A 26,274-nucleotide genomic window follows, 5' to 3' on the forward strand; every position below is an offset into this window, starting at 1 on the left:
TTTTCTGCTGGTATGAGTCAGCACACTTCCAGTGATAGCAAAGGAGTTATGCCCCTGTATAGTAGTTTAAATTTTGATTATACCACTGCAGTGGTGGGAGAGGAGAGTTAAGACAAGGGACTTTTCTTCTGGTCTGATTTGTACAGATTTATCCTTTATCAAATAAGATCATTTTGCTCCTCTCTGAGTTGTACCAGACTTTGTCAAATGTCTTTCACATATACCATGTTACCTACCCTGCTATGAAATTGGCAAATGATTCATGTCCAGCTTGATATGAAAGGAGGCTGATAAAACTGAGGTGGATACACAGTCAGCTTTGCCAACCAAAGCCCTCCTGCTGCATTTAAAAAGAAAAAAAAAAAAAAGAGGGGCGAAAGGAATACAGCTCCTTGTATATCCATCTCATAATGGCCTCTTCATCCCTTACCTTCTCATTTTAAGACCATGAATTCTCAGATTTATACTGCTTCAGATGCTGCTCGGCTAGAGCAGACTCAAGAGATGAAAAATTTAATAGATGACCCAATTCATTGTTGTGCTCCACAGGCATTTCATCTCAGTGCTTTCTCTTCTTTGCACTGGTAGTTTTAAAACTCTACGAAATATTTGATTGCATAACTCAGAGCATGCTACGTGACAGGGCCACCGCTTGAGCGTTTTCCATCCCAGCGAACACGCTGCTGAAGGCACAGCAAACGCGCAGGACCCGAGCCTGCAAATCCAGCCTGGGGATCAGAGAAGGAATAAAGTGCAAGTGTGACAGAAAAAGGCGGTACATGAACACAACGTCCTCTCCATACAAGCAATCAAGGGCTGGGCCTTAACGCTCTTTGGCTAGTCCCATAAAGAACAAGGAGCTTTATTTTTTTACCTTTGGATCCTTTTGCGTTCTTCTGTTTAGAAGGGAGCTGCCTAGGTTGCTTGGCTGTTTATGGTCACACCAGGGTGTTCAGCGCTCACTAGCAATGGGATTTCATGAAAGCTGCCCATCTTTACATCAGCCTCTGACCCTGTTTCCTAACTTGAGGGCAGGGATGGGTAATTTAACTCTCCTAATCTGCACAGCAGAGGTCTGCCCCTTCACAGATGTTGGATATGCAACGTGTTCTCGAGGGACCATTCCATACTGTGAAAGCTGAAAAGCAAGCTTGTCCATCAATATCAATTTTTAATAAGGCTTTGAAAACCAGGAAAGCTGCAGAGGATTGGAAAAATGCCAGCCTCCTAACCAATATTTCCAAAGTACAAGTAATCAAATCACAAGGCTGCTGCTGTGTCATCAATCCTGGGGAAAACAATGGAATTAATTTCTTTTAAAAAGCGATAGTGTTGATGCAATTTACTAAAAGCTCTGCAATACGTTAGAGTTAGTTACTGCACGACATGTTGATTAGGGTACTAAACTGTTTCTGAAACAATATGACACATTAAAGAGATTAAAGCTGGCTAACTAGTAGGTCCTATAATATGACCATAATTGAAAAATCGCAGGTCATTCATGCTGCGATGAGTAGACAACAAAGATAAAGAAGACTCCTTGAAAGCAGTCTACCTGAAAGCAGGCAAAAATGTGTCTCACTGCAGCCAAAGTCTAGCCATCGTCACAAAAGTGCTTTTCAGAATGTAGCACTCTGTCCTATGAAACAGCAGATGTTAAAAAAAAAATGCAGAAGGTGACAGAAGCCAAGGAGGTGGGCAAAGATTCTGAGTGACGCTGTGATGGAAGGGCTTGGCTGAATAAAACATGGTAGGTGCAACAGCAATAGGAATATCATATCCAGTTTTGATGATCACTCTCTGGAAAAAGTAGTGAAAGAATGAAGTATGAAAAATATGAAAAACGAAGCTCAAATAGTCGCTCCAGTAACCACAGGACTGAAAATGAGAGCCTTTACAGTAATCACTTCAGGAGGATTATCTGTTTAGCTCACCAAAACCAGAAGTTAAGAAATGGCAAGCACATGCGGCTACAAAGCAAAGAACTGAAGGAACTCAAGTTCCTTCTGATGGATGGAGGCATACTAAAGCCTGGTGGCTAGAGATGTGATGTAGAAGGGGCAGGTTTTCAGCAGCAAAAGCGATATCATTGGAACACTTCACCTGCTTCTTCCAATGGATTTTGTCCTCTTATTTTTCTTGGTAACACAAGATTGGAAGTAACAACTAAAAATACAACTCTTTAATAAGTAGAGATGCAACGCGAAGACTTGAAGTAAGATTTAATGCCTGTAAGCACCATGCCTCATCTTATGCTTTCAGATAATGAAAATATTACCCCATTAACTTAAAATCATCATAAATCTATAAAGAAATGCTGCCAACAACAACAAAACCAACATTAATTAGCTCACTACCCATGTTTAGATCGAGGGTAACTTGATAGCTTTCAATGTCTTCAAACTGGAACATAGAGGGAGAACTAAAACTTATCCTGCTACAGAGCAACCCTTACCCTTTGTTAGATTCACTGTTTGGCAATTCACTCCTCAGAGTCTGGTGTTTCAGCCATCCCAAAGCACTGTCTTCAAACTATGCTGGGTCAAGGCCCATCAGATAAAGCTATCCAGCAATTAGAAAAACTGGGAAGTCCAGGCTCCATTTCCCAGGTCTGCCACTGTGCAATAATGGACCTTTCATAACTAAGTTCAAACAAACAAATCAAGAAATTTTCAAAAGCTGTAAACCAGTTTACAGCATCTGCCTTCACAAATAAACTTCTGAAGGGCTGCTGAAAGATGTCCTTTCATATACGCCTATGTCGTGATGCCACATTTTCTAGAGTTGCAGGGAGGACGCCAAGGTTTGACACAAGCTCAGTGCAAGTACAGGGCCTTTTTCAGGGAGCTGCCAGGCCAGGTAAGTGCTCTGCAGACCCTTGGTTTTATTCAAGGCCTTGGTTTGTCAAAAGACATGTGGAGATGTTCCACACAAGAGAACGAGTCAGACTAGGGGAAACAAGGCTATTGGAATATTGCCATCTTTTTAACTGTGCAAACAGGGCTCAACATTAATTTAAAAAATTCTGACTTCCTCATTCATTTGAAATCTAAAATCTAGAGAGCCTTGAAGACAAAAAGTGCTAATTTAAGAAAGTATCTTGTCTGTCACCTGCAAAAGGGTTTACTTGCCAGCTCTGAAAATGTTAAGCCCCAAGCAAGTTCATAGTTCGAACACCTCAAATTCGGGATTAAAAGCAAATTCAGGAAGGAAGGACCTTCCTATTTGTGGGACAGAACAGAATGGTTCTGGTCTGCAGAACAAGGTGGCTCCTAAAGCTGCCATGACCAGACGGGTTTCTGGGATTCATAAGTCATTGACCACCTTCTAGGCAGCTTGCCAGCAGAAAGAGTTAACCACTTACCACTGGAAACCAATTCCCATGGATATAATTGCCAGCATTCCCGATATTCAAGATGACCTTGGAGGTAAATTGCACATTTTAATTCTCATGATCTTTTAAGTCTTGTGCTTGATTGACAAAGTCCTTGAAAGAAAACCAAAACATTTCATTGTATCAATTTTTTGTGTGTCCCCGGTAAAAACAGAAGTACCTTGGTTTGAAAATTATGCTTTGCAATACACATTTACAAGAAGAACAGAAAAGAAGTAACATCTTTGTTTTACTGAAACATAGGTCAAAACAGACAGCAAGACTTACAAATATAGAAGCAAGATCAAATCCCCTAACTAAATAAATGCTACTTCTTATAATTAAGGGATTTAGCTTTGCTGTCTGGGACATTTTCAAGAGTTACTGTCCTAAGGACCAGCACACCCTGTCATACCTTCTGCCAGTAAACCACATTCAACACAGAAGCAAAGGAGACGATTCTCCTGACGCCCAGACCTGATCCCAGGCAGCCCATGTCACAGAATCATGGAATGACCTGAGCTGGAAGAGACCCACAAGTATCATCGAGTCCAGCTCCTGTCCCTGCATAGGACAACCCCAAAATTCACAACATGTGTCCAAGGGCATTGTCCGATTGCTTGTTATTGTTGTCCAGTGTCCTTCAGGGCTGGCTTTTCCAGGACCAAAGTCCCGACAGGCCATTTGCATCACTCCAACCTCAATGCGTGCTGCTGCCCAGCATACCTTCGCCACAGACCCCAGCACCTGCTTCCACCCCGACCGGCAGCAGTGACCTTCTCATGTTGCCACGTGGGAGGAAAGTGGACAACATGGTGCAGGTCAGGAGGCCCAAAAAGAACACAACCTTTCACGTGCTAGCCTAAAAACATTTTAAATTTGGATTTTCATTTCAGAACCAAGGGACTGGAAGTTTTAGCAGCTGTCATTTGCTCTTCTTTCCAAATATAAATGCAGAGCTAGCCGAAGTTCGTTGCCAAACACTAAACAAGACACTGCAGCAGGCTGAGAACAGGTTTATTGCTCGCTCGTGAGCAGATCACAAGCTACAATTACTGTGTCATATGGAGGACGCTCATTTCTCTTTAACAGAATAGAAGCATTGGACCATATAACATACATATGCAGGACTTCAAAGAGAAATACAAGGTTAAGCCTGCAACTAGACTGCAATAGGTCCTGTAATTTAGATTTATGCATAACATGGCCAAGGCTGTAACTAACATTCTTCTGTTCTAGGCAAATATATACTGAAGAGCGATGAGGTCCTATAGTCACAAGTAAATCTGAGCTATATAAACTGACCTATAAGCAGTAAATCTGTGAGCAGTATATTTTTGTCCTTCATCTCCATCTCTTCTTCCCAGCCATTAACAGTAACCTCTTCTCCTAGAAAACACCTGCCCAGGAGAAAACCAACACGCACAGCAGCATTAAAACCATGTCTGTAGGAAGCTGCCTGCTGTTACACAGAAAGAGCTGAGTTCCCCCTGCCTTTCCTGTCCCCGCTGGGCTTGAGAACAAGGATGGAAGGGCGAGAGTGCACACTGATTTTTGATGTTTCTGTGTGCATTCCTTACACAGCTGCTGAGCTTTCACCAAGCTTTAGTGAAGTTCTGCATTCTCATATATCTAACTGAATTTGTACCTCAGCTCAAAGCAGACACCGCTGATCTTAAAAGATGGGTGAAACACATAATCCTCTTCTATTTCCAGGGAAGCCTTTAACATAACTTAAAACAAAACACAACATGCAAAACTGAGAAGTTGAAATCTCATGATTCCCCAGGATGTGATTTTTCCCTCCCACTTTTCCCTCCCCCCGAGAGCAGGGGATAGGGACCAAGGAGAAATGACAAGCACAGATCTAATGTAGTAGCTCTGACCAAGGCACCGGTTCAGAAAATGTTTCAACTCTGTATTGCACTATGACAAGAACATTGAAAACACCTGAGCAGCTGCAGACACAGAGCTGGTTGAAAGTTTCTAAGCACATTTTAATTTTATAAGAAAAGCATGGCACCATAAATCACTTAGCCCCAATGAACAACAGTGTGTCCAAGTGAGCACGTAATCAAAATTAACATAAAAATGAAACAGCAGGAGGCAGTTCTTCTAAGGCCTACCCAGCTAGGGTTTTTTTTTGAACACTGCTTTGTTTGTATTTAGTGTCGATGCAAAAGAAAATAAGTTAGCTAAACTGAAACTACATGAAATACTTAACAGCATTTAACTGAAAGAAAAAAAAAAAGTCGAAGTGTGTAGTACAAAGCCAAACAACAAAAGAGACAGAACGAATAGAATACTTGACTAGAACAGCTCAATATACACAGAATAAGAGCACTTGTTTATTAGGAAACAAGTTGAACAAGATTCTGAGACTCTTTCAACATACTGGTCTATTGGAGACTTTAATCCCAAACTTAGGAAAGCAAGCCTCACCATTTTCTACTTTTTTAGAAACCAGGATTGTTTATTTCACAAGTTTTCTCAAGTAGTTTGACTTTCCAACAGATCAGAAATGAAAATGTTGGTAAGGACTAGGGACAGTTGAGGTCAGCTGGCAACGCTTTTGTTCCTTTTTCAGGAAAACTGCTACCTGCTTCTTTGGTACAACATGCTAATCAACCTTCGTGCCCAGCTGTAAAAGCTTTTTGTTATTTACTCATGAAACTTTAATAACTCCTCCGCAGGAGTTAATGTTATGAAGTTTAAGCATTATATACAAGATAAGTACCTCAAGGTGCCTATTCAACTGGTATCGTTTGATCGAAATCAACACCACAAGCAGTTGCGTTGCTCGGTCAGCGTCCAGAGCTTCCTTGTGCTGCGACGGCAGCGTCAACCCCAACTCGCTTGTACTACATGCAGTGGCAGACGAGCCCAGAAGCCATCTTCAGACCTGCCGAAAGTGAAAGGCTATGAGAACACTAACAACTTCAGTGAAGAGTGCAACTGAAAATCTTTAAGTGTAGATCAAGGTATCCAGAGAAAACCAACCCCTCTAGGCAGCACAAGACCGAGTTGCTAAATTCAAAAGCATAAGACACTGATCATCTTGTGCAAATCAAACTTATTGTTGAGTAGCTGTTGGTTAGATATTCACAAAGCGTATTCTGCATTTGGCAGCAAATTAGAAGTCCCCTCCAAAAAAATTTTTTTTTTTAAAAAAAGAACATAAGGATTAATTACAAAAGATTTAAAAAATTTGCACCATGCAGAACTTTCCAAATACGTAATACACTAATTTAATATAGTAGTTCTACAGAGGAAAGAAATACTTGTTTTTAAACATGACTAATATCGAAAACAATTCAATCCCTAGGCATCGACTGGCAAAGACAAAAGAGAAGCCACAGGCATTAACTCAAGGGACAAAACATAGTGCTGAATAAAATCAGAATGACACTGTAATATGCAGATATGACACTATTCAAGAATGTCAAAGCTTCCTGATAGGTCAAGAGCGAGTCACAGGTAGGATGTAAATCTCCCTGCTTATCACCTACACCTTCTTTCAGGCATTTGAACACACCAAGTTGACAATCATCAAAATGCTGGTAATTTTCAGCACGAGCACAAAGAAAATGCCATGCTTGCGAAGAGAAACACCAATGGAACTACCGTGGCAAAGTTAGAGGAAAAAGTCTGACTGCAGAAGGTCTACCTCAAAGACGCCTCTTCACGTTTAAGGAATATAGACTAAATTTAGAAAATGGTAAGTGAACACAGTGCACTGGCATTCACTGAGTCTCAAAATGCCATCTGGAATACTGTCTCTGTAAAGAAAGTATCATGTCTGCCTTTGCATTTGTGCTGTATATCACAATTTTTGTGTCTACCTGTAATGTAAATGCTACTAATTTCTGTTTTGCAAGTAGAGAAGGAAAACAGAACTACAAAACAAGTGGCGCACACAAATAAAAAAAGAACGTCCCTAGGATTAAGTTTCAGTAATGCTGTGGCTCGAGCAACTGATGCTGCAGTTTTGTATCCTCAACAATTGTGTCAATCCTGTTATGCTGTCTTCTCCCACCTGATGTTCTACAGCAGAATGGGGAAAACAAATAACAAAACAAAACCAGCACCAAACAAGAAAAAAAAAAAAAGCCTTGAAAATTGCTCACACAGCTGCTCCCCTTCGCATTTGTTTTCAGCTATCTTGCTCTAAGGCATTATAACAAAAATACCTTACCCATAAAATATCAATTATTTAATAAAGGCTAAGGTGAAGCTTTGAATGAATACAATGCAGTTCTTTCAAGAGAAATACAGAGCTACAGTTTATGCAGACATCTAAAGACTTCTCCATGTCTGAAATATTACAGTTAATGGAATGTTTATAGGTATAACTCCCAACTGAAAAAAAAAAAATAGCTCAAAACTTTTCAGTTACTGAAATAACTTTAATACGTGTGAACAAAAAGTACATCTATCACAAGAGGTAATTTGGGGTCTTAATTAAAATCAATTACTTTGGAATTACTGCACTCTTTTTTTCAACTTTTTCTTCCATTAAGAGACAAAACAATCTAAGACATGACAAAAGCGGATTAAAAAAATGTCCTAGGTAAGGTAAGAGCAGAAAAATTTGAAGTAACTTAATTTTGATTTGACTGTGTCTTTAAACCACACAAAATGTCTTTTTCAGGTTTTAACAGATGCAAGTCACATGAAAACAGATAAAGACAACAACTCTTTAACAATACATAAACATGAACATAGCTCAACCTTCAGGAATGGAAGTGGCTGAGCACTTTGCATAAATTATCAGAGCTGATTTTTTTCAACATTAAAACACACATTCAAGAGGTTTTAAAGCTTAATAAAGTAATGAATCGCATATTCATAGAGACAGAAAAAAGTCTGTTCCAGAAACAGAAATACTTGGAAACAAGATTCCATAGAATGTTGTAATTCCTCAAACAAGTATCCTGAGCTAGATTGAGTTAGGGAATTAGTAGACTTGAACTAGAAGCTTTGCATCTAAACTTGAGCCATCTTTTTTACTTTTATATCAGAACTCAAATTTTTTACAACAAATTTTCTTGGTTTTTGCAGTATTGAAGCCTAAATAAAACTGTACTTCACAGGAACCCATCTGAAATTTAGGAGTATTTTTGTTTTGTTATTGGTTTTGGTTTTTTGCTTTAGGTTTTTGCTCATTTGGTTTTTGTTTGTTTTTTAATTAAAACCCACTACCTCTACAGTAAAGCTCTATACAACAAGCTTCTACTCACAGTGTACTCCTACTGACAATGCTAAAACTGAAAATGACAAACTCTCTAGAAATAACTCTATCCCCAGGAGCTTAAGTCTTTTAAGGTAGCAACAGCGATGCCATTTATTACTTAAAATAATAAAGTCAGAAACAACTATATCCTTTTGACTGACGTTTCATATTAAGGGCAGCCTGAACTAATTCCAGCCTCTCACTTAAGTTCGCCTCTCCCTCTAAGTGTGTGAATGGCACCACATTTTTGGACAAAATCCAGGCAATAGTCACATTTGCAATTAAATCCATTTACTATTAAATTCTATGGAGTTACGTTAGAAGAATGATCCAGCCATAAAGTTTCGAGTTTTCAGGCTTGCACTCATGCTTCTCAAATTCCCAACACCAGAAGACACTATTTCTATTAATCTACGGTTCTCAAGTCACAGAAAAGAGGCAGAGATGCCCTGGGGTGCTGTACTCCCCCCTTTAAAGAAGTTACTATAAAAGAGTCACTGTATTGATCCAGTTTCAGTTTACACCAAAATTATATTGTTGTTCCCTTAATAGCAGACCCACCAATTAACTCTTACAAAAAGACAGCCTGGAGACGAGGACATAAACTCTACCAACAAGCACAGATAAAAGAGCTCTATCTGCACTTCAATGCCTTGTGTTCTTAAGAATTTAACTTCTTCCTTGTGTAGTACCCCAAGCACAACATCAGGGTGTGCCTTCCACTTTTTAACAGTAGTTAAGAACAACATAATAATTTATCTGAAATCTGTTTATTATACCTCATGTTACTCACTATTTCTAATTAACAATGATGTTAGTAAACACTTCAGTTGAATTTTGCATTGTGCACATGGTTTCAGACATAGGATGCAAGAATGTTACAGCAAAAGGAAAATACTGAAAAGGTGTCAAAGACATAGGAAATTAAACTTTTACCATACAGGCCAACAGTAACAAAAATGCATCAGCATTTCAGTACAAAAGTGTAGGAAACTTGCAAAGAAAGCTTTAAGTGGTGAAGGAGAGGGTCTGAACACAGCAGCAGCACTCCTTCACACTTCGGACTGTCTGTGCAAATGCAGCATTAATAAAATATCCGTATTTCTGAAAGAGAGGTAAGGAAAGAGCAGATAAAGCTCAGTTCCTACTGTGACAGTTACAGGCCTGGCAGCATCTTTTTAAGAACAGGGTTTCTGCTACTCATGGAAAAGAGGCAGGTGTAGAGTTCCTGCACTTAGGCTACTCCACAGCTTATGCCAGTGTTGCCAGCTTGTCAATTAAATCATCAACGGTATTCACAAGGAGTTTTGTGTCCTCCTTCTCACTCATCCGATGTTGGCCAGTTTTGCGAAGGATCACATCCACATCTTTGCTCAAAACACGATCAGCAACTTGCATAGAGATCTGCCAAGGGACATCATCATCCTTCATGCCATGAATGAGTCGTATCGGACACGTTATAGGAATAGGACTATTTAGCACACAGTGATTTTCTGCTTCTTTGATAAAGTCATATCTCAAGGAGTAATATCCTTCCTCATTATACTTTGTTGGAAACTTCCATTCACCTTTTTCTTCTATTTCTTTTTGTGCCTATAAAAAAAGAGAGCAAAGAATAAACAAAACAGATGTTTCAAGTTCTTCAGAGTGCCTCAACTTATTTTTGTTCTAAATGCAGTAAAATTTCCCCAGGCATAAAATTTCACTTGGTTTATTTTTATTAGCAGAGAAGGTATAGCCCTGTTTGCCTTCCAGCATCTGAGAAGACAAACCCCCTACCATGTCACAAAAGTTACTCTGCACATCTCTGCTGCAAATTAAGCTACATAGGAAACACCAGTGCAATTAAGTTTCTCAGTCAGAATCTGTCAGGAAGAAAAAGATGTACAGCCACCATGAACAGTAAGTCTCTTTGGCTTTAGTCAGTTCACTGAACCTCAAACAAGGACAGTCCTAGGAACAAGGAATTTTTCAGTGATCGGTCATTTTGGTCTTTGCCACAATACCTATGTCTAAATACTGCTTTTCCAGAATCTTACCTTAGTCTTAAGTAGTAATACTGACACTACAAAGTGCCTTAGTAAAAAACAAAACAGGAAAACATTTTAATTATTCTAAAGTATGAGTTATTTATCGCCATATTTATTTGTCACATTATAACACCTGATTTATTTGCCTGAAGATTGGGCATGATCAAAGAAGCAACTCAGAAACACACTTCCCACCACCTAAATCTTACAGTCTTTACAAACACGCTAATCTGAAGAATTCCCTTTCTACACACACAACCTGTGTCAGACTGATCCCATCCAATGTCACCTCAATTATTTTAGCAGCTACTTCTCCATCCTTGAAAGCACAAGGATCCAATTTGTATGCAAATATGAGATATTCAACACTGAAATCTAATGGACTGCTGAACAGCAGGTATCTGACTTCATGTCCTATATGCCACAGTAATACAAGCACATTCTATGTAATGTTCACAATAGAAGTACAGTCTTTTGCAGACTTCTAGATTAATGTAAATTTTCAGCTTACCTCTACCACAAACACAGAAAACTTGCTGGAAGACTTGCAGGAAAAATACAGTTGGAACATCAGAATTTCTTAAATGTTTGATGGATTTTTAGATTGCACAAAAAAAACATTTACCTCAATGGGAAGCTTCTTAAAAGTTGTTACAAGATGGTCTGCTGCTGCAGCTACTCCAACTAGAGCAGCTACTTTATCTGGGCGTGCTATTGCAGCATGAAGCATCAGCCATCCACCCATGCTGGAGCCCACCAGAATCTGAAAAAGAGAAAAAATAAGATGCTATTTTACGGGAAACAGCTGATTTTTTTTAACTTATTTTACAAAGTATCAGTTTTCATTTTGTTTAACTACTTAATCCTTGGGCATAATCCTGCTGTCCTTACCCAGGCAGAACTGCTGTCACCTCCAGTGGAAATTTTGCCTGAGTAAGCACCACAGGATCTGGTATTTTATTATTCTTTTTGTTTGGCATGGCTGGTTATTGCTGTCTGAGACTGAAACACTGTAAACAAAACGAGAGTTGAAACAATTCAGTATCACATCCATACTTTATGTTTCCTTCTTAAAATAAATGCACATGGTAAAGGCTCACTGGAGTGAAAGATGTCAACAAAAGCAAATCATAATACAAGTGTTTTAAACATAATACTATGTATTTCCAGGTTGCAGGGCATGACAAGTTTCTCACAGTCACTTCTAAAGAAACTGAAGAAGTCAAATGCTGCTTCTGCTGACGCTCTTTTTTAAACTATTTTATCATATGGAGCATCTTAACTTGTAACGTTCCTGCAAATCCTTTAATTAATGCATCAGCATGGGATGGTGACACATTTTCCATGAAGAGGGCTGTGCCACACTGGAACAGTTCCCTGTCCCCTGTGAGGCGCGCCCCCATCACGGGGTTCTCTCAGACTCCCTGGGATGACAGCCTTGCTCTGAGCAGGAGATGCTAATAAATGACCTCCAGGAGCTCCTGCCAAAACTCGTTTTTCCATGAATCTGTGATCTATCTGCTTGCAAAAGAGGTTTTATGAATATGTCCTCTCAAATCACTCAGCTTGAAAGTGAGCAGGTGTCAATTGTTAAATAGAAGCTACTGTTGCCCAGAGCTATTATGGCGTATTTTTGATTAATGTTCTACCTCAAGAACAAAAAGCATTCTATATTTAAAAATAAAACATAACCTGTGGTCCATCAGCAAGTTCATCCAGTACAGAGAGAACATCTTTTCTCCACTTCCCAATTGTGCACTCCTCAAATTTACCTTCTGAACTTCCACATCCTGTGTAATCAAATCTGAAAGAGTAACCATCAAAATGAAAGTCATAAGACTGTCTACAGCAACATAGAAGCTAACTAAACACTACCGTTTAATCAAATTAAACAGGTGACAAGATACCACACTGAATATTTTCTTACTTGGTCCTGCGCATCACTAGCATCAAAAGTCACATGAAAAGAGTTTTAAACACAACATATGAAACTAACTGATGCAGCATTCTCTTATCATCTGATATAACAATATCCAAATTTATCAGGATATTTCCCAGACAAAAAATTGCCCTTGCAGACAAAACCCACAAAGTACTTCAATTTTAAAGGTATTTTAAGTACAGATTCTCTTTGTATACTCAAATATGAAGACTTATGAAATTCAGCATTCAACCTCATCTATCAAAGGAGAGCACCACCAAGCATGTGCACGTTCCTCTAAAACCGCAGAAGATAGCAGGCAGCTTAATAAGATTTGGCAGCTAAGAAGCATGCTTGTAGTGGTAACTTTAAAAATTTGAACTCCAGGTCCTTTCTTTTTCATTTTTGTGCCTATACCCTTAACACACAGCACTGGCTAGACTAACAGAAATTTATCAGACAATATTCTGAATTCCTTTCAGATTACATTCTCCTGATTTACCTCAGTCTCGCTACAAACAGAAAGCCCACGTTTTAAATGGAAGAAAGTCACTTCTTAGCTTGTGTTCAGCACAGCATGCATTCCAATCCAAATGCAAAGGTTTAAATATCTTCATTAAAACCCCTTCTCCCAATCCATGACACCAGTTCCATTTTCTCAAGAACAATGCTCTGAACTTACCTGATGAAGGCATGACCTAGAGAGTTGCAGAAATCTTCAAGGGCCATTGCTTTCTGACCATTCATATTTGAATTAAAGCCTGGAAGGAAAATAATCCCTGGATTCCTGCCCTTTAGTCTATGATATGCAAGATTTGGTCGATCTGGTCGAGTAAGAAAGCTGACTGATGATTTTGGCCTGCAAACTAATGAAAAGAGCTATTTAGCACAATCATCACGATAACCTTGGAAGAAATACTAATATTTTATAAAACTAGGATTCAGGAAATATGGGCATATTATGTGAAAATAAAATACTTTGGCTAAAAAGAAAAAACTATCTCCTATGTTCTTTAATGATTAACTAGTATTGATCACCCTGAAAGGGAACACTGCCTGTGATTCATTCTCAAACCGTTAAATGCTAACCACGTAAGGAGCTCACTCAGCAATTAGCAAAGTGGTTGACTGAAGTCAAATGCTAAGACTTCCTATACTTCATTTGTCCTCATGTTTTATACCATCTTGAATATATTTACTCATTTTACATGCAATGGGAAGATTTTTCATCTGCTTAGCTTGACTTTTTTTTCCAGAGTGAATTGCAAAAAAACCATGATTTTGGGACTAAATTACTCTGTGCAATGATAAGTTTACAAGCACATGAGGTGACAAATTTTTGATTAAAATTAAACCTGAACAAAAAAACTGCATCTGCATCAAAACCCCAGATTCACAAGATCTATGAAGGAGATGTACAATGGGGAAGTTCAAAAGTGGGAACTGGGAACGAATCTTGTGACTAACTTTTTCAACATGATGAACATAAAACAAAAATAGCACTGTTTAAAACCAAACAAAATAAATAACAGCTAGCCTTTTTAATCATATCATCAACAGCTATTTCTGCCTAAGTTAAAGACTATTGCCAGGAACACTGAAAAAAGAAAGAGTAATTTTAACACTATGCTATCTTAGCATCAGTCTGTTTCTCAGATATGAAGCACAGAAGATAAAGTAAAGCTACACTCTCCGTAAATACAGAGCAATACATTAAGCACAACCTACAAGAAGAAACAGAGTTGACCACTGCAGAGCTATGATTTTCTTATGCATCTCCAAATAGGGCACAGATGTGCCATTACATGGTTTGGTGTATTCTTGCTGAAGAGGTCACATTATTCCACTGCTCATATTTTTCTGCTTATCCAGAATGAAATAACACTTTGCAAACATAAATATTTTGCAAATATTAAAAAAATGAACGATCGTTCAGTGCAGCTTCTGTCGAAGACATCTGCAACATATTACATTAGAGAAAAATTTTCCTATCAGCATAAACTTAACGTTATTTTAATTCAAGGTAACAAACCAGACAGATTTGGAAAGCAAGCCCTAGGTTGGAATATGTTATTCACATTAATAACCATAAAAAAAATTGAGTTGCTTTCACACAAGGAAAGAAAGAGTAAGAAAGGAAACATTTAGTAATGAATAACTATGCTGAATCTCAATAGCTGCTACAGTATTCAACCTAAGTTTAGCAGTCAATTGTACCTCTGCTGTGGGTGAGGGCAAATGATTCACAAAGCGGTGTTACAATGATTTAGTCCACTCTATTAGACCACTCAGCAAAATAATTTGTTAAACTGAAAGCTTGGTCGAGACTTTTAAGACTTTGACACTCTTAATTATTAGATTAGCTGTAAAACAATAGCAGGTTACAAAAGCTATGAAACCCCAAATAATACACAGGGCTTCTTAGTGGCACAACAACTGGATAAATACTGTAAAAACAGGCCTCAACAGTATCACGCCACTTAACTGTTCTGCAGCTTTGAGTTCTGTTTTCTCACTATCAGAGATAACATTCAAGGAGTCTTGGGGGTTTTGTTTATTTGTTTTTAAACTTGCATGTGCATGAGTAAATGTGGATGCATAACAGACACAGGTTGCAGTTAGTATTCGGCACTTTCCTAACAGAAATCATACCATTTGAACTATTGATTAAAACCATTACATCTTGCATGAAACAATGGGGCAGCTCTTTTTCTTATTGATACATTAATTATTATAAAGGGGAACAAATGCCGCAGTAAAGGTAGATTTACTCAGACATATCCACACTATGAGTTTTGGTTTGTGTGTGTCTCTATCAGTAAGCCACTCACTTCTTCACCTGCCAGTAACAGAGAAGATACACCAAGAAGTGCTAAAGTTGATCGAAAAATAATTAGAAGTATTTTTCTCCCCCTTAGGCCCTGATGACCATCTCTGACATCACTGGTTTTCTACCCTGCAGCACTTTGGGGTCGCCCTCAAACTGTTTCGATACTGGGCAGGGTTTAAACTGCAGCTACAAGACACAACCACTGTCTAAGCTACTCCACAAACCAGTATTCCACATTTATCAAGTTACTGTAAGTGCACCAGCAGCAATCCTAAACCAAATAATGCAAAACCCTAAAGCACCCACCCCAGCCAATCCAAGGGCACGGCTCACTGGGGCCACACTCTCAGACTTCCCTTTAGACAGACAAAAACATCAACAACTGAGCAGCTACCCAGTAATTTCTCCTCCTGATTTCAGTGGAAGACCTTGGTTAGAGCAGGGAAGCATTTCTGAAGGGTGCAAGGTAGTAGCTGGTATTTATAAAAGCAAGTTACAGACAGAAGGAGCTAGCTACAGAAGACCACAGGACCCTTGCTTGATGCTATGGAATTTTTGTCATGTCAGAGCCACTGTGCATTTTAATTGTGTTATGACCAAGAGGAACTGCGGTTGAGATCAGTGCTACATGTCAAAGCCAAAGAAATCTTCTGAACAACCTTGGGAATGCTCCAGTACTGTGACCCGCACGCTGCCAACAGCAGCGGCAAATTAACGCAGCCCTGGTAGATAACGGACGCGAAGTGGTCTGCACCTCATTTCATGCAACTGGCCATGCTACAGTAGCAAAAAAGGCCACTGCTGCTTAACCCAGTCTCAGGGCACCTGAGAGCACACTCCATAACTAGCTGTAATGAGCACATTGCCATTCCAAACACATGGAAAGAAAAAACATCAACAAAACCCCCCTGTATTCAGGTTTTTATGCAGGTACAAAATACGTACCTTTAGTGGCAAGTAGGTTTTACTCACTTCCACATCAAGCAACCCCAGATGAGGTTTATTACCTCATCAAGAAGAACTGTTGCCTCTCAAATTTAAAGCAATGAATAAACTCAGCAAGTCAGACATGCACTGAGACTGGAACAGCAAGATGGGGCACTACGTGTCTGAGCAGAGGATCACAAACGGATGCTAGTATAAGTGGATGCCAGCAAAGCTTTTTAGGTGCCTGCTGAAGCTGCACAGGCAGGCACGTTTCGCATCCCAGCAAGCAAACTGTCCCATTTTCTCTCATTTCCAGCTCCTCCGGAAGCAGCGGCGGCGGGAGGCGCCCACAGCCACCTAAACACGGCCGGGGGAGCAGCTGCTCCGCAGCCGCAGGTTTGCGCAGCACCCGCCCCCGCGGCGCGCACACCGCCCGACGCAGCCCCCGCGGGCTCGGCAGGGCAGGAGCGGCCGGTCAGACACGCCGTCCCGCGGCGAGGAGCGGAGTGTCACATCCCCACCCCCAACCGGGGGACGCGCCCGGGCCCTTCCCGAGCGACAACACGGAGCGGGGGGCAAACGCACCTCCCCGCGGCCGGGACACACGGTACAGACACACGCGGCGCAGACACACACGGCGCAGACGCCCGCCACGGACGCGGATCCTCTCCCCTCTCACTGACTGACTGACTGACACGCCATTGTCCCCCCGGGCTCCCAGGCCGGCGGCGGACGAGCAGCGCCGCGGTGCCAGCGCAGGTGCTCCCAGGCCTTTCTCCTTACCCGGGAGCCCCAGGGCCGCCCGCAGCGGCGACAGCAACACCGCCACGGCCGAGGCGCCACGGCGCCCGCCGCCCCGCGCCCAGCCGCCACACGCACCCGCCATGGCCGCCGCCGCGCATGCGCCGCTCCGCCTCCCGCCTGCCCGGGGACCGGCGCTCGCTCGCGGCGGGCGGGAGGGGCCGGGAGCGCGCATGCGCCGCCGCGTGGGGCGGCGGTTGGTGGGTGCGCTGAGGGTGGGCGGGCGGACTCGGTCAGTGTGGTTAGTGCCGGGCGCTTATTTGCCGGGTCAAAAACCAAAGTTTTTTGCCAATGGAAACACTTAATGAGCGTTTCCCTGGGTGCACGTGTATTCCGGAGAGGGGAGGCTCCCGGAAGGCTGGTAAGACCCGGTCTGGAAACCCTGCTACTCCAGGTTGCCTATGTATGTATAGGTACAAACTGTTACTAAGTATAAATTCTGTTATATATGTATTTTTAACGTAATGCACATAAGGCCAGCTGTATCATGGGCTGCATCACAAGGAGCGTGGCCAGCAGGTCAAAGGAGGTGATTCCGCCCCTCTGCTCTGGTGAGATCCCACCTGGGGTCCTGTGTCCAGCTCTGGAGCCCTCAGTGCAGGAGAGACATGGACCTGGTGGAGAGGGGCCAGAGGAGGCCGCAAAAATGATCAGAGGGCTGGAACAGCTCTGCTGTGAGGACAGGCTGAGAGAGTTGGGGTTGTTCAGCCTGGAGAAGGCTCTGGGGAGACCTTATTGCGGCCTTTCAGTAACTTAAAGAGGGCTTATAAGAAAGATAGGGACAGACTTTTTTAGCAGGGCTTGTTGCAATAGGACAAGGGGTAATGGTTTTTAACCAGGAATAGATTCAGACTAGAGACAAGGAAGACATTTTTTACAGTGAGAGTGGTGAGACCCTGGCGCAGGTTGCCCAGAGAGGTGGGAGATGCCCCATCCCTGGAGACATTCCAGGCCAGGCTGGACAGGGCTCTGAGCAACCTGATCTAGTTGAAGATGTCCCTGCTCATGGCGGGGGTTGGACGAGATGACCTTTGAAGGTCCCTTCCAATCCAAACTATTCTATGATTCTGTGAGGTGTTTAGAAGATGTGTACTTGAGGTTCTTAGGGACATGGCTTAGAGGTGGACTTGCCCGTTCCAGGCTGATGGTTATACTCAATGACCTTAACGATCTTATCCAATCAAAACAATTCTATGATTCTCTAACTGTTTTATGGGGAAACACGTGGAATTGTTAGATTAAGCATTACTAAGAAATACAAAATTGCACGCACAACTGTATACAACTACTTAGAAGACAAGCAGAAATTCCTCCAGATTAAGCAGCAAGTGAATATTTAAAACAAGTGTATTTTTAAAAATGTTTATTGAAATGCCTTCATTGCATCATGCAGGATACAAAAAAAATCATTATTAGAAAACCTTTATAACCATACTTAGGAGTAAAATCAAGATACATCAGGGAAAATAATAATTATATAAACCAAGGCAATTTATTTCTCATAGTGTTTTAAATCATTAGATTACAAGATGTGATCTGCACAGATTATAACAACTATCTTGCGGTAACAGTCCCTTATTTCACGACTCAAGTCAAAACTGATGTTTGTCCTGCTAGAGCAACCATACCACCTGTGTACACCACAAAAAAATTCAACTTGTCCATTACATATACAGGGTTTAAAAAAAAGTAACAAAATTATTCTGCCAACATAATTCTATCTTGCTCTCAGTTTATCTGTTCCATCAAAAGCCATTAACTTGTCATCAAGAAAAAAGAAAGGCTAATGTGCTTTCTTCTATTACACAAACCACATAGCACATAAGTTTTGAATACTGTAATAGAACCTCTTTAAAGTCATATTATAAGATACTCTTTTGAGGTTCAGTTCAATTAAATAATTTGTGTTTTTGCAATATTACTCAAGGGCTTGGGAGTCATTTTAAAATGGGAGACCACTGCACTCTCAGTATTTTTGTTGCTTTAGGAATCTTAGTCTCTGCCACTTAAAATTTTCAGCGTTTCTTATTCATACAGTGCTTAGTGTAAATACTTAGAACTTGTCTCCTTTTCTTTGACAGCATTATTCTGTGCAGATACGCACTTCAAAAAAACTCTCTGGGCCTGAAATCTTGGCATAGGTAGAGATTTTGATGCTGGCTTCAAGGGGACTGACGTTTAAGAGGTTTCAGGAGAGCATTCACTTGGCTCAGAGTAAGGTCAGAACCATGCTGGGATCTTACTACAGAAAATTGCTGTAAGGCCTAGTATCAGCTCATTCTGTTCAACAGGGAAGATTAAAAAAAGCTCTCCTTATGAGGAATTTAATAGATGTATTTTCATATCCCTGTGGAAAAATGCATCTCTATAAAGCTATCCTTCTCTTTTTCTGTTGAGTGTCTCTTTTTCTGTTGATTCAAACTTTAAACATGCAGTTGGTGTCACTGAGTGTTTGAACACACAGAATATCGTAACAATTTAATTACATTAAAAGTCTTCAAGAGTTTGGCACTGTCCCCTTACAGAAAGTTAGGTACAACTAACAATATGAAAACATTATGATAAGGGAATCGTGTAAGTCTTTGGCTCTGTTGTAATACTTGACTACTAAGGCAAGAACTGTGTGTACCTTAGGGTTGCTTTGTTGTTTATATTCTTATAAAATACTTCACTAAAAGTTTTTAAAAGTCACCTAATCATCTATAAATGCCAAATGCTGCATATTAAAATATATGCTTATTACACCTTTTTGTTCCATTACTAGAAGTTTTGCATACTGTTGAGAACACACACATTTGTAAACTGTTCAGTATGACTTTGAAGACATTCTCCATATAAGAGAATTTGTAGAAAATTATAATTGACTCAAGATGCTGTAATTTTAATTGCCTGATTATCCATTTTGGAGCACTATGATTCTCTCAACAGCTTTAGCTCTTTCATTCCTATAAATACCAACTAAAACAAGTAACAAGCCCCCCTTTTCAATGCATTTGTAAAACTATCTCATTCCGAGGTTTTGGGTGCACATCATAAGGAGGATATTTCTGAGTATTCACTGGCTTTTGAGATTTCACTACATATGGCTAACTTAATCTGTTACGTTATTGCAGTTTGCCCTCTTGCCCCCTTTTATTATAACATGAAATGGGTGTAGCCTTCTGCGCCTGTGACAATGACATCCATCCATATCCTCATGGCTTCTGGCGAAGGAGCCACCATGTAGTATATCCGGTCATGTGTCTTAACGCTGAAAGTGAGCAATGGGTTGGGACTCTGAAATAAATCAGGAAGCAGGATATCAAAAGAAGGGAAGTAAAGCCATTTATTGGTAGCACAAATGAAATTACTTACGGGGAGATTTACGATGGGGTGAAGGAGAAAAATAAATGCCAAATGCTGTACCACTGCATCCTACACTGCAGCACTGGAAGCAGAGGTGTGTTTAAAGTGTCTGTATCCACCATAAACACTTTTCACAACATACTTCTACTAGACTATTACACAGTAGCGCAGGGCTCCAAACTGTTGTTTCGTGCCCAGAAAACTTACCCCCCTGCTGTGTCCAGTGGTCAAAACCACCTTGGCTTTCACAAATCCACCTGCCAAGGATATATTCAGTTTGTTCGCAGCTCATTTAAATTACAGATGAGAGGCAGGGGGTGCCATGAGCTGCGGGCACCAGTTAACTCCCTCCCTGTGACAGCTGCGTACAGCCATCCCTTGATTTGCTAAAGCCACTGGCTTCAGAGATCTCGCCACAGGACTAAGGAATTCCCTGCAGCAAATCCCACTTGGCAGGTAGACATGCTTGCCTCTGCTTTCATCAGTATAAAAAACCCCAGCGCTAATCACTGATCTGGCTTCATCTTCCTTTTCCTCTACTCCAGGCTTTTATGCTTTGTTGGTGGTGTTGTAGTTGGGTTTTTTGTTTGTTTTTCTCCTAATAGTCAGCTCTCCCTTTGACTTTAGAGCAGCTACCATGCTTTGGGTACTGTTATATAATACACAGAACAACAATAATGAAGTTTACCTTATATGCATTCTTTAGGTGATCATAATAGACTTCTTCAATAGCTTGAAAATATATTACGCCTTTTAACTTAGTTTCGTGTTTGTCTAAAACAGAAAAGAGAAAATTACTTGATAACTAAAATGAAATGTACTTCAAGAAGCACAAGCTTAATTAGCATTTTCATATATGTTCAGCTGATAAGTAACCAGATTAACATTTCTGCTTATGAAATCCCATAGAAACCTTCAACCTTTCTTACTAGTTAGTCCGGTTTGTTATTTTCTTTCCCACCTTGTTTCCATGGAAATAAAGCTTTTGCAATTTCCTAATCTATTTGCAAGTCACTGCCTTCACTGAAGTGTCTGAACATTATGGCCGATATTGGCCAACAGAAGGACAGATGTCTCTGAGATACATCCAGTCTTCCAATTCCAGCCAGACTTCATATAGCTCACAGGAAAGACCTACAGTTTGCCTTCAAAGAAAAACTGTTATGATAAGCAAATTTAAAATAAAATTTGATAGCAAGAGCTTTACATTAGAACATAATTTATGCTTGTGCTTATTTAGAAAAATGGCTGTTCCCATTTATAATCAGTCTCAAGCTGATATTTATTACTCAAATGTGAGGGTAGCAGATTTTAGGCAAGCTTCTATGAGCTCTGACACATGGAAAGGTTTATAGGGGGGTTAAAAGTTCCTGAGCACCAGCAGCAGCATCATAATTGTCTCCTACTCTGACACCCAAGGTAAAAGCCAAATGAATTAGATGCAGTTTGCCCCTGCTGTGAAAGGGAACTCCCCACTTGCATCAGAACACCAGCATGGCCAGCTACTGCAGGGAGGCTGCTCACAAGGAGCAGGTTGTTATCCAGCTGTACAGTTTTTCTGGCACCAACATCCCACTGCAACAAAGCTGAAATACAGGGTGGGAGTCTTCTCACTTAAGTTTTGATATCTACGACGGAGACACAGCTGACTTAATCTCACTTTAAAGGCAATGGAAAGAAGCGGACACTTTAAGGGAGTCAATTCTAAACTATTTTAGACATCTGATATTGCCTTCTGTCCCTGCATTAGCTAGTGAATCATTTGGGAAAGGAGAATACAAGACTCTGAACTTAACATCTTAAGAGTCACAACCATAATGTTTCACAAGGAAAAGATACAGGGCAGATAAGCATCTACAGTACCCTCCCTTTTCCTGTAGTGGAAGAGAAATTGTTAAATAATCCCAGAGGGTGTTAAGAAGCATCATGACTGCATGTGACGCTGAAGGGCAAACTTCCTTCCACTCTCATTAGTTTTCTATTAGAGGAATATAATGCCTTGTGACCCCAAGTTACTATCACCTTAACAGTGAACAGTCATGCAGAACATCTTTATCAGTCCCATGAGAGATTCTGCTGTCATTCTGAACACTCACGAAAGTCAGTTTACATCCTGTCGGTAGCTGCAGGCAGTTTCGAAAGCTTCCATATGACGGCAAAAAGACATCCCAGAGACCAAACCATATAGTGTTGGGAATCTCCCTGCCAGCCCCCAGGGGACCAGTACAAGTACTGAGGTACAAGATTCCAATATTATAGCACACGTTATACTATGCTAAATGCAATACTACACAACTTATGCTGTCTGTGCAGTATAAGCAAACAGTGATCAACTCTCCTGTAAAGCCCTACCTGAGGTCTTGCTTACAAGAGCATTTCAGACAAACACAAGCTCCCATCGCAACAGCCTTTGTAGAGCTCCCCACGGCTTCAGGTCAGAAAGCGCACACACTTCAGTCACTGCACTAAATTGTCAGACTTTAGGGTAAATTCTTTGTTCAGTACACTTGAAGAACTAAAACAATACACCAGTATATATTCACTTAGAGTTCAATTCCTGCGAATTTGCAGCATCAATATTTATTTTGGAAGTTGTCTATATGTTTAAAGATCTAGACGGATCCTCACTTATAGAAGCAGCTGCATTTTTGTGCAGCTGGTACAGAATCCTCATGAAACTTATGATTGTTGGCTGGCATCCTTGAGACATTTTGAAAAGTTTTCTTTGTTAATTGAAATTGCATTATGGCAACTGTACTGCACTCAAAACCAAAACAGTTAACTATTAGCATAACTACTAAAAAGAAAAAAAAAAATCAGTACCAGATGGAACACTACTGTATGTTACAGGCCTTGTTAACCAATAAACCAGATGTTAAGAACAAAACAGAAGAAAGTGTGACATTCTTCACAGTATCACTGTGAACTAGTAAGAAATATTTAGTAGGTATGTAAGGAATGAATGTAATGAATTCAAATATGTGTCTTACAAAGATGGACTGAGTGATGCATAACCCCCCCATCAATTTTAAGTTCCTTATGAGTTGCTGGAAAGCAGTAATGTCATAAAAGGAAACTGAACTGTCTGGGTGTTTTTTGGTTTTTTCTTCTGCTTCTTAGCAATGACCATCCTATGTATGGCCCTGTCTGGCCTCTCCTAACAATAAATATTCAGAACACAAAGTAATTTTTCTGGCTTCCTCTGAAACTTCGAAGTCAAACCATGTGTATATTTGCACATCAATTGGAGAGACACATGTTCTAAAATTCAAAGTTTCTGGATCTACCCCACGATAACCAATTAACATAATGCTTATAATGGCTCCAGACATTGTATAACATCACTTAGTGTACATAAAACTCTTTAGAGTACCGCATGTTCTTCATTTTAAATTCGTTAGGCTCTCAAAATATGGCAAACTCAAAAAGTCTACTCCTGTATATTTAATTTCCTGAAAGACTTTTCAGGACATCAAGCAACAGGACTGCAGAAGCATTCCATTTCATTTTCATGTTAAGTATAATAAATTATATTCTTGTATGAAGGGCGCAAGAAATCATTCTGTCATTGGGGAAGTATTTGTGGAGCCATTATTCTGCATACTAGGAAAATGATGATCTTCCATTTTTAACTCTTGCTTATCAACATCTCTCCCTTTGTCTGTTATGCTCCTTTCTCCCTTACCTGGCATTAGGATTGAACACTATATGGAAGAGATGGCACAAGCTCTAAGTGTCTGTGTAAAACACCTGATGAAATGGAAATGTAAGTTTTATTCAGGACTCCCTTACAGGTTCATAACTCAGCTGAGGTTGATAGAAAAATAGAGGGACAGAGGTACCATAGTAGTGATTCTGCAACCTACCTGCATAATAAGAAAAAGTTCTCTTGTTTCTGTCAAAAACAAACCATCGTTTTTTCCATGTTTTAATTTTTCCTCCCATTTTAATTAGAAAGCCTCGGCAGGTCTTCTCTGTGAGGGAGACGTGGTAACAGGTCTCTATGTTGTGACCAGCTGTTTCAATGTGACTTCGTAAATCAAAGTCTTCCTTCCTAATGGGCAAATAGCGAGTCAAGGGACGGGCCTATAGTAAAGAAAAGAAAATATTATTTTTAACACAAGTCTTAACTTCTCCTTCAGTCTTTCTGCTGCAAGGTCATAACTGCAAACTGCCCACAGATTCCAAGAATGAATATAGAAAAATAGCAAGCTTTTGCTGCAGCCCTAATTTTCTTCAGAAGAAAAATCCTTAAAACTTTGAACTTTACAAAGTGTTGGATAACTTTATAAAAGTCAGATTAGAGCATAGGAGTTTCTTGAAATCATCAGTTGATAAGCTGGTAAAACAGGGGCCACAGCATAGAAAGGTTGTTTTAGAATGAAAACATTAAACATAAATATGTGTTGCTGCTTTAGATGGAGTGTTAAGAACTTCATTTGCATGATGTTAAGCAAACTATTTCTCTTGTGAACGAATGAAATGTGGCATCTACTTCGGGATCGGCAACACGGTGCAGAGAGCTGAAGCGCATCCTCTGCGAGAGGCAGCAAAGCAGCACAGGATGCGGTGCCCCATTCTTGGTCACAGTTTGAGACTCTGCATCACGCCTGGACAGCATCAGTTGGGAGAACGAGCAGGAGATGGTAGCGATTTGGCACCACTGCCAGCTGAGGGAGCGTGCTTGTTTCTGTGCCTGAAGGGTCTGTGCACAACCCCCTCCCATTTTAAACATGGAAGACAAGTCTCCCAAGGCTCCTGCTGCAGTCAAGGCAGACAGAGGTGACATCACAGAGTGGTTCAGAAGAGAAGGTGAATTTAGGTGCTCTGAGTGACCTGTGAAAGGAGCATCCTCTCCCTCTCTCCCCAACTCCAGAGAAGTCAGTGAGCTGGAAAACCTAATCTGCTCCATGCCTAAAGTTAGCCTGCTAACTCCCAGTGTGAGTCACAAATCCAAGGGACTTTCCTTCATTGCATTCTCAAGAACCTCTTGGTGCAACGGGAGCTGTGTTGCCCGCAAGAGCTCTTAACACCCTTCGAAAATTATGCAGTCCTGTATGATACAAGCTGCCACCAGCTATGGCAAGTGCAAAGGTGGAGTTCCTTCCCCTAGTTCACATTTCCAAGTGTCAGGAAATGCTAAAAAAAAAAAAAATAAATAAATAAAAAAAAATAAATAAAATTTAACATTTGGCAATTACATTTTATTTTAAAATGAGAATGGATATGTATAAGCACAAACAGTTTAAAGTTTCTCTGGGGTTGTCCTATTTTCTAATTTAGTGTTATCAATTAGAAAGGCAAGTTATGTAGGAATGTTCATAAAAACTATAATGGTAAATCATGAAACAAAGATTTAGTAAAGGTAGCACAGATAAAAGCAGAAAGATATTCAAATATTATACAGAATCTTCTGCACTCAGGTACATATATTAAGATGGAGATATTGTATTGCTATACTATACTAATGATAAAATGACTGCCTAGTCTATTTGCTGTACCATGTAGATCTCATTAGTTGTGGTGGAATAAACAACAGGTGAGACCTCTAAGCTTAAATAAAGCTCAAGATACCTCTAAATCCTAAAAAGAAGCAAGAAGATGTAGGAGGTAACAGTATTTTAGTTAAATAATGTTTTGCATATTCTATAGTCCCAGTAACATTAGGAAAAAAAATATTTCCTCTCTAGAGTAGATGTGGAGCTAGAAAAACTTATTTATCATCTTTTTTTTTTTTTATTCCACAGTCCAATATTTGGAAGTGACAATTCATAATCCAAGATATTTTATGCACTAGAAGAAAGAAAAACAGCA

The 26,274-nt window shown here is 40.2% G+C and overlaps 2 protein-coding genes across 10 annotated transcripts in view; both read right to left on the reverse strand.

Annotated features, from left to right (window-relative positions):
• Positions 1–7,795: 7,795 nt before the first annotated feature.
• Positions 7,796–17,203, reverse strand: ABHD10 (abhydrolase domain containing 10, depalmitoylase). Of its 2 annotated transcripts, none has more exons than XM_065646344.1 (5): positions 17,098–17,203; positions 13,240–13,423; positions 12,329–12,440; positions 11,262–11,399; positions 7,796–10,199 (listed from the first exon to the last, which is right to left on the reverse strand). In XM_065646344.1, the coding sequence occupies exons 1-5, from the start codon at positions 17,198–17,200 to the stop codon at positions 9,858–9,860; spliced, it is 879 nt and encodes a 292-aa protein (XP_065502416.1). In that variant the 5' UTR covers positions 17,201–17,203; the 3' UTR covers positions 7,796–9,857. The 2 variants fall into 2 exon arrangements, with proteins under 2 accessions (XP_065502416.1, XP_065502408.1); XM_065646336.1 differs by having other exon boundaries at positions 16,900–17,203.
• A 1,291-nt stretch (positions 17,204–18,494) lies between these two features.
• The window catches only part of PHLDB2 (pleckstrin homology like domain family B member 2), an 88,763-nt gene continuing 80,983 nt past the window's right edge, over positions 18,495–26,274 (reverse strand). For all 8 annotated transcript variants that reach the window (XM_065643585.1, XM_065643595.1, XM_065643620.1 and 5 more), the window contains 3 exons: positions 24,327–24,546; positions 21,149–21,234; positions 18,495–20,391 (listed from right to left, as the gene is read on the reverse strand). In XM_065643585.1, the coding sequence (XP_065499657.1) occupies positions 20,251–20,391; positions 21,149–21,234; positions 24,327–24,546 (447 nt within the window). In that variant the 3' untranslated portion in view covers positions 18,495–20,250. The remainder of the gene's footprint in view (positions 20,392–21,148; positions 21,235–24,326; positions 24,547–26,274) is intronic.

Source organism: Caloenas nicobarica, chromosome 1 (genome assembly GCF_036013445.1).
Source record: "Caloenas nicobarica isolate bCalNic1 chromosome 1, bCalNic1.hap1, whole genome shotgun sequence".
Taxonomy (NCBI): domain Eukaryota; kingdom Metazoa; phylum Chordata; class Aves; order Columbiformes; family Columbidae; genus Caloenas; species Caloenas nicobarica.

Coding starts and splice junctions, on each gene's coding strand:
- ABHD10 (XM_065646336.1), bottom strand. CDS start 17,200: ATGGCGGGTGCGTGTGGCGGCTGGGCGCGGGGCGGCGGGCGCCGTGGC. Junction 13,424..16,899: donor TGTGTCCCGGCCGCGGGGAG/GTGCGTTTGCCC, acceptor TCTTTTCATTAG/TTTGCAGGCCAAAATCATCA. Junction 12,441..13,239: donor CTAGGTCATGCCTTCATCAG/GTAAGTTCAGAG, acceptor TTACTCTTTCAG/ATTTGATTACACAGGATGTG.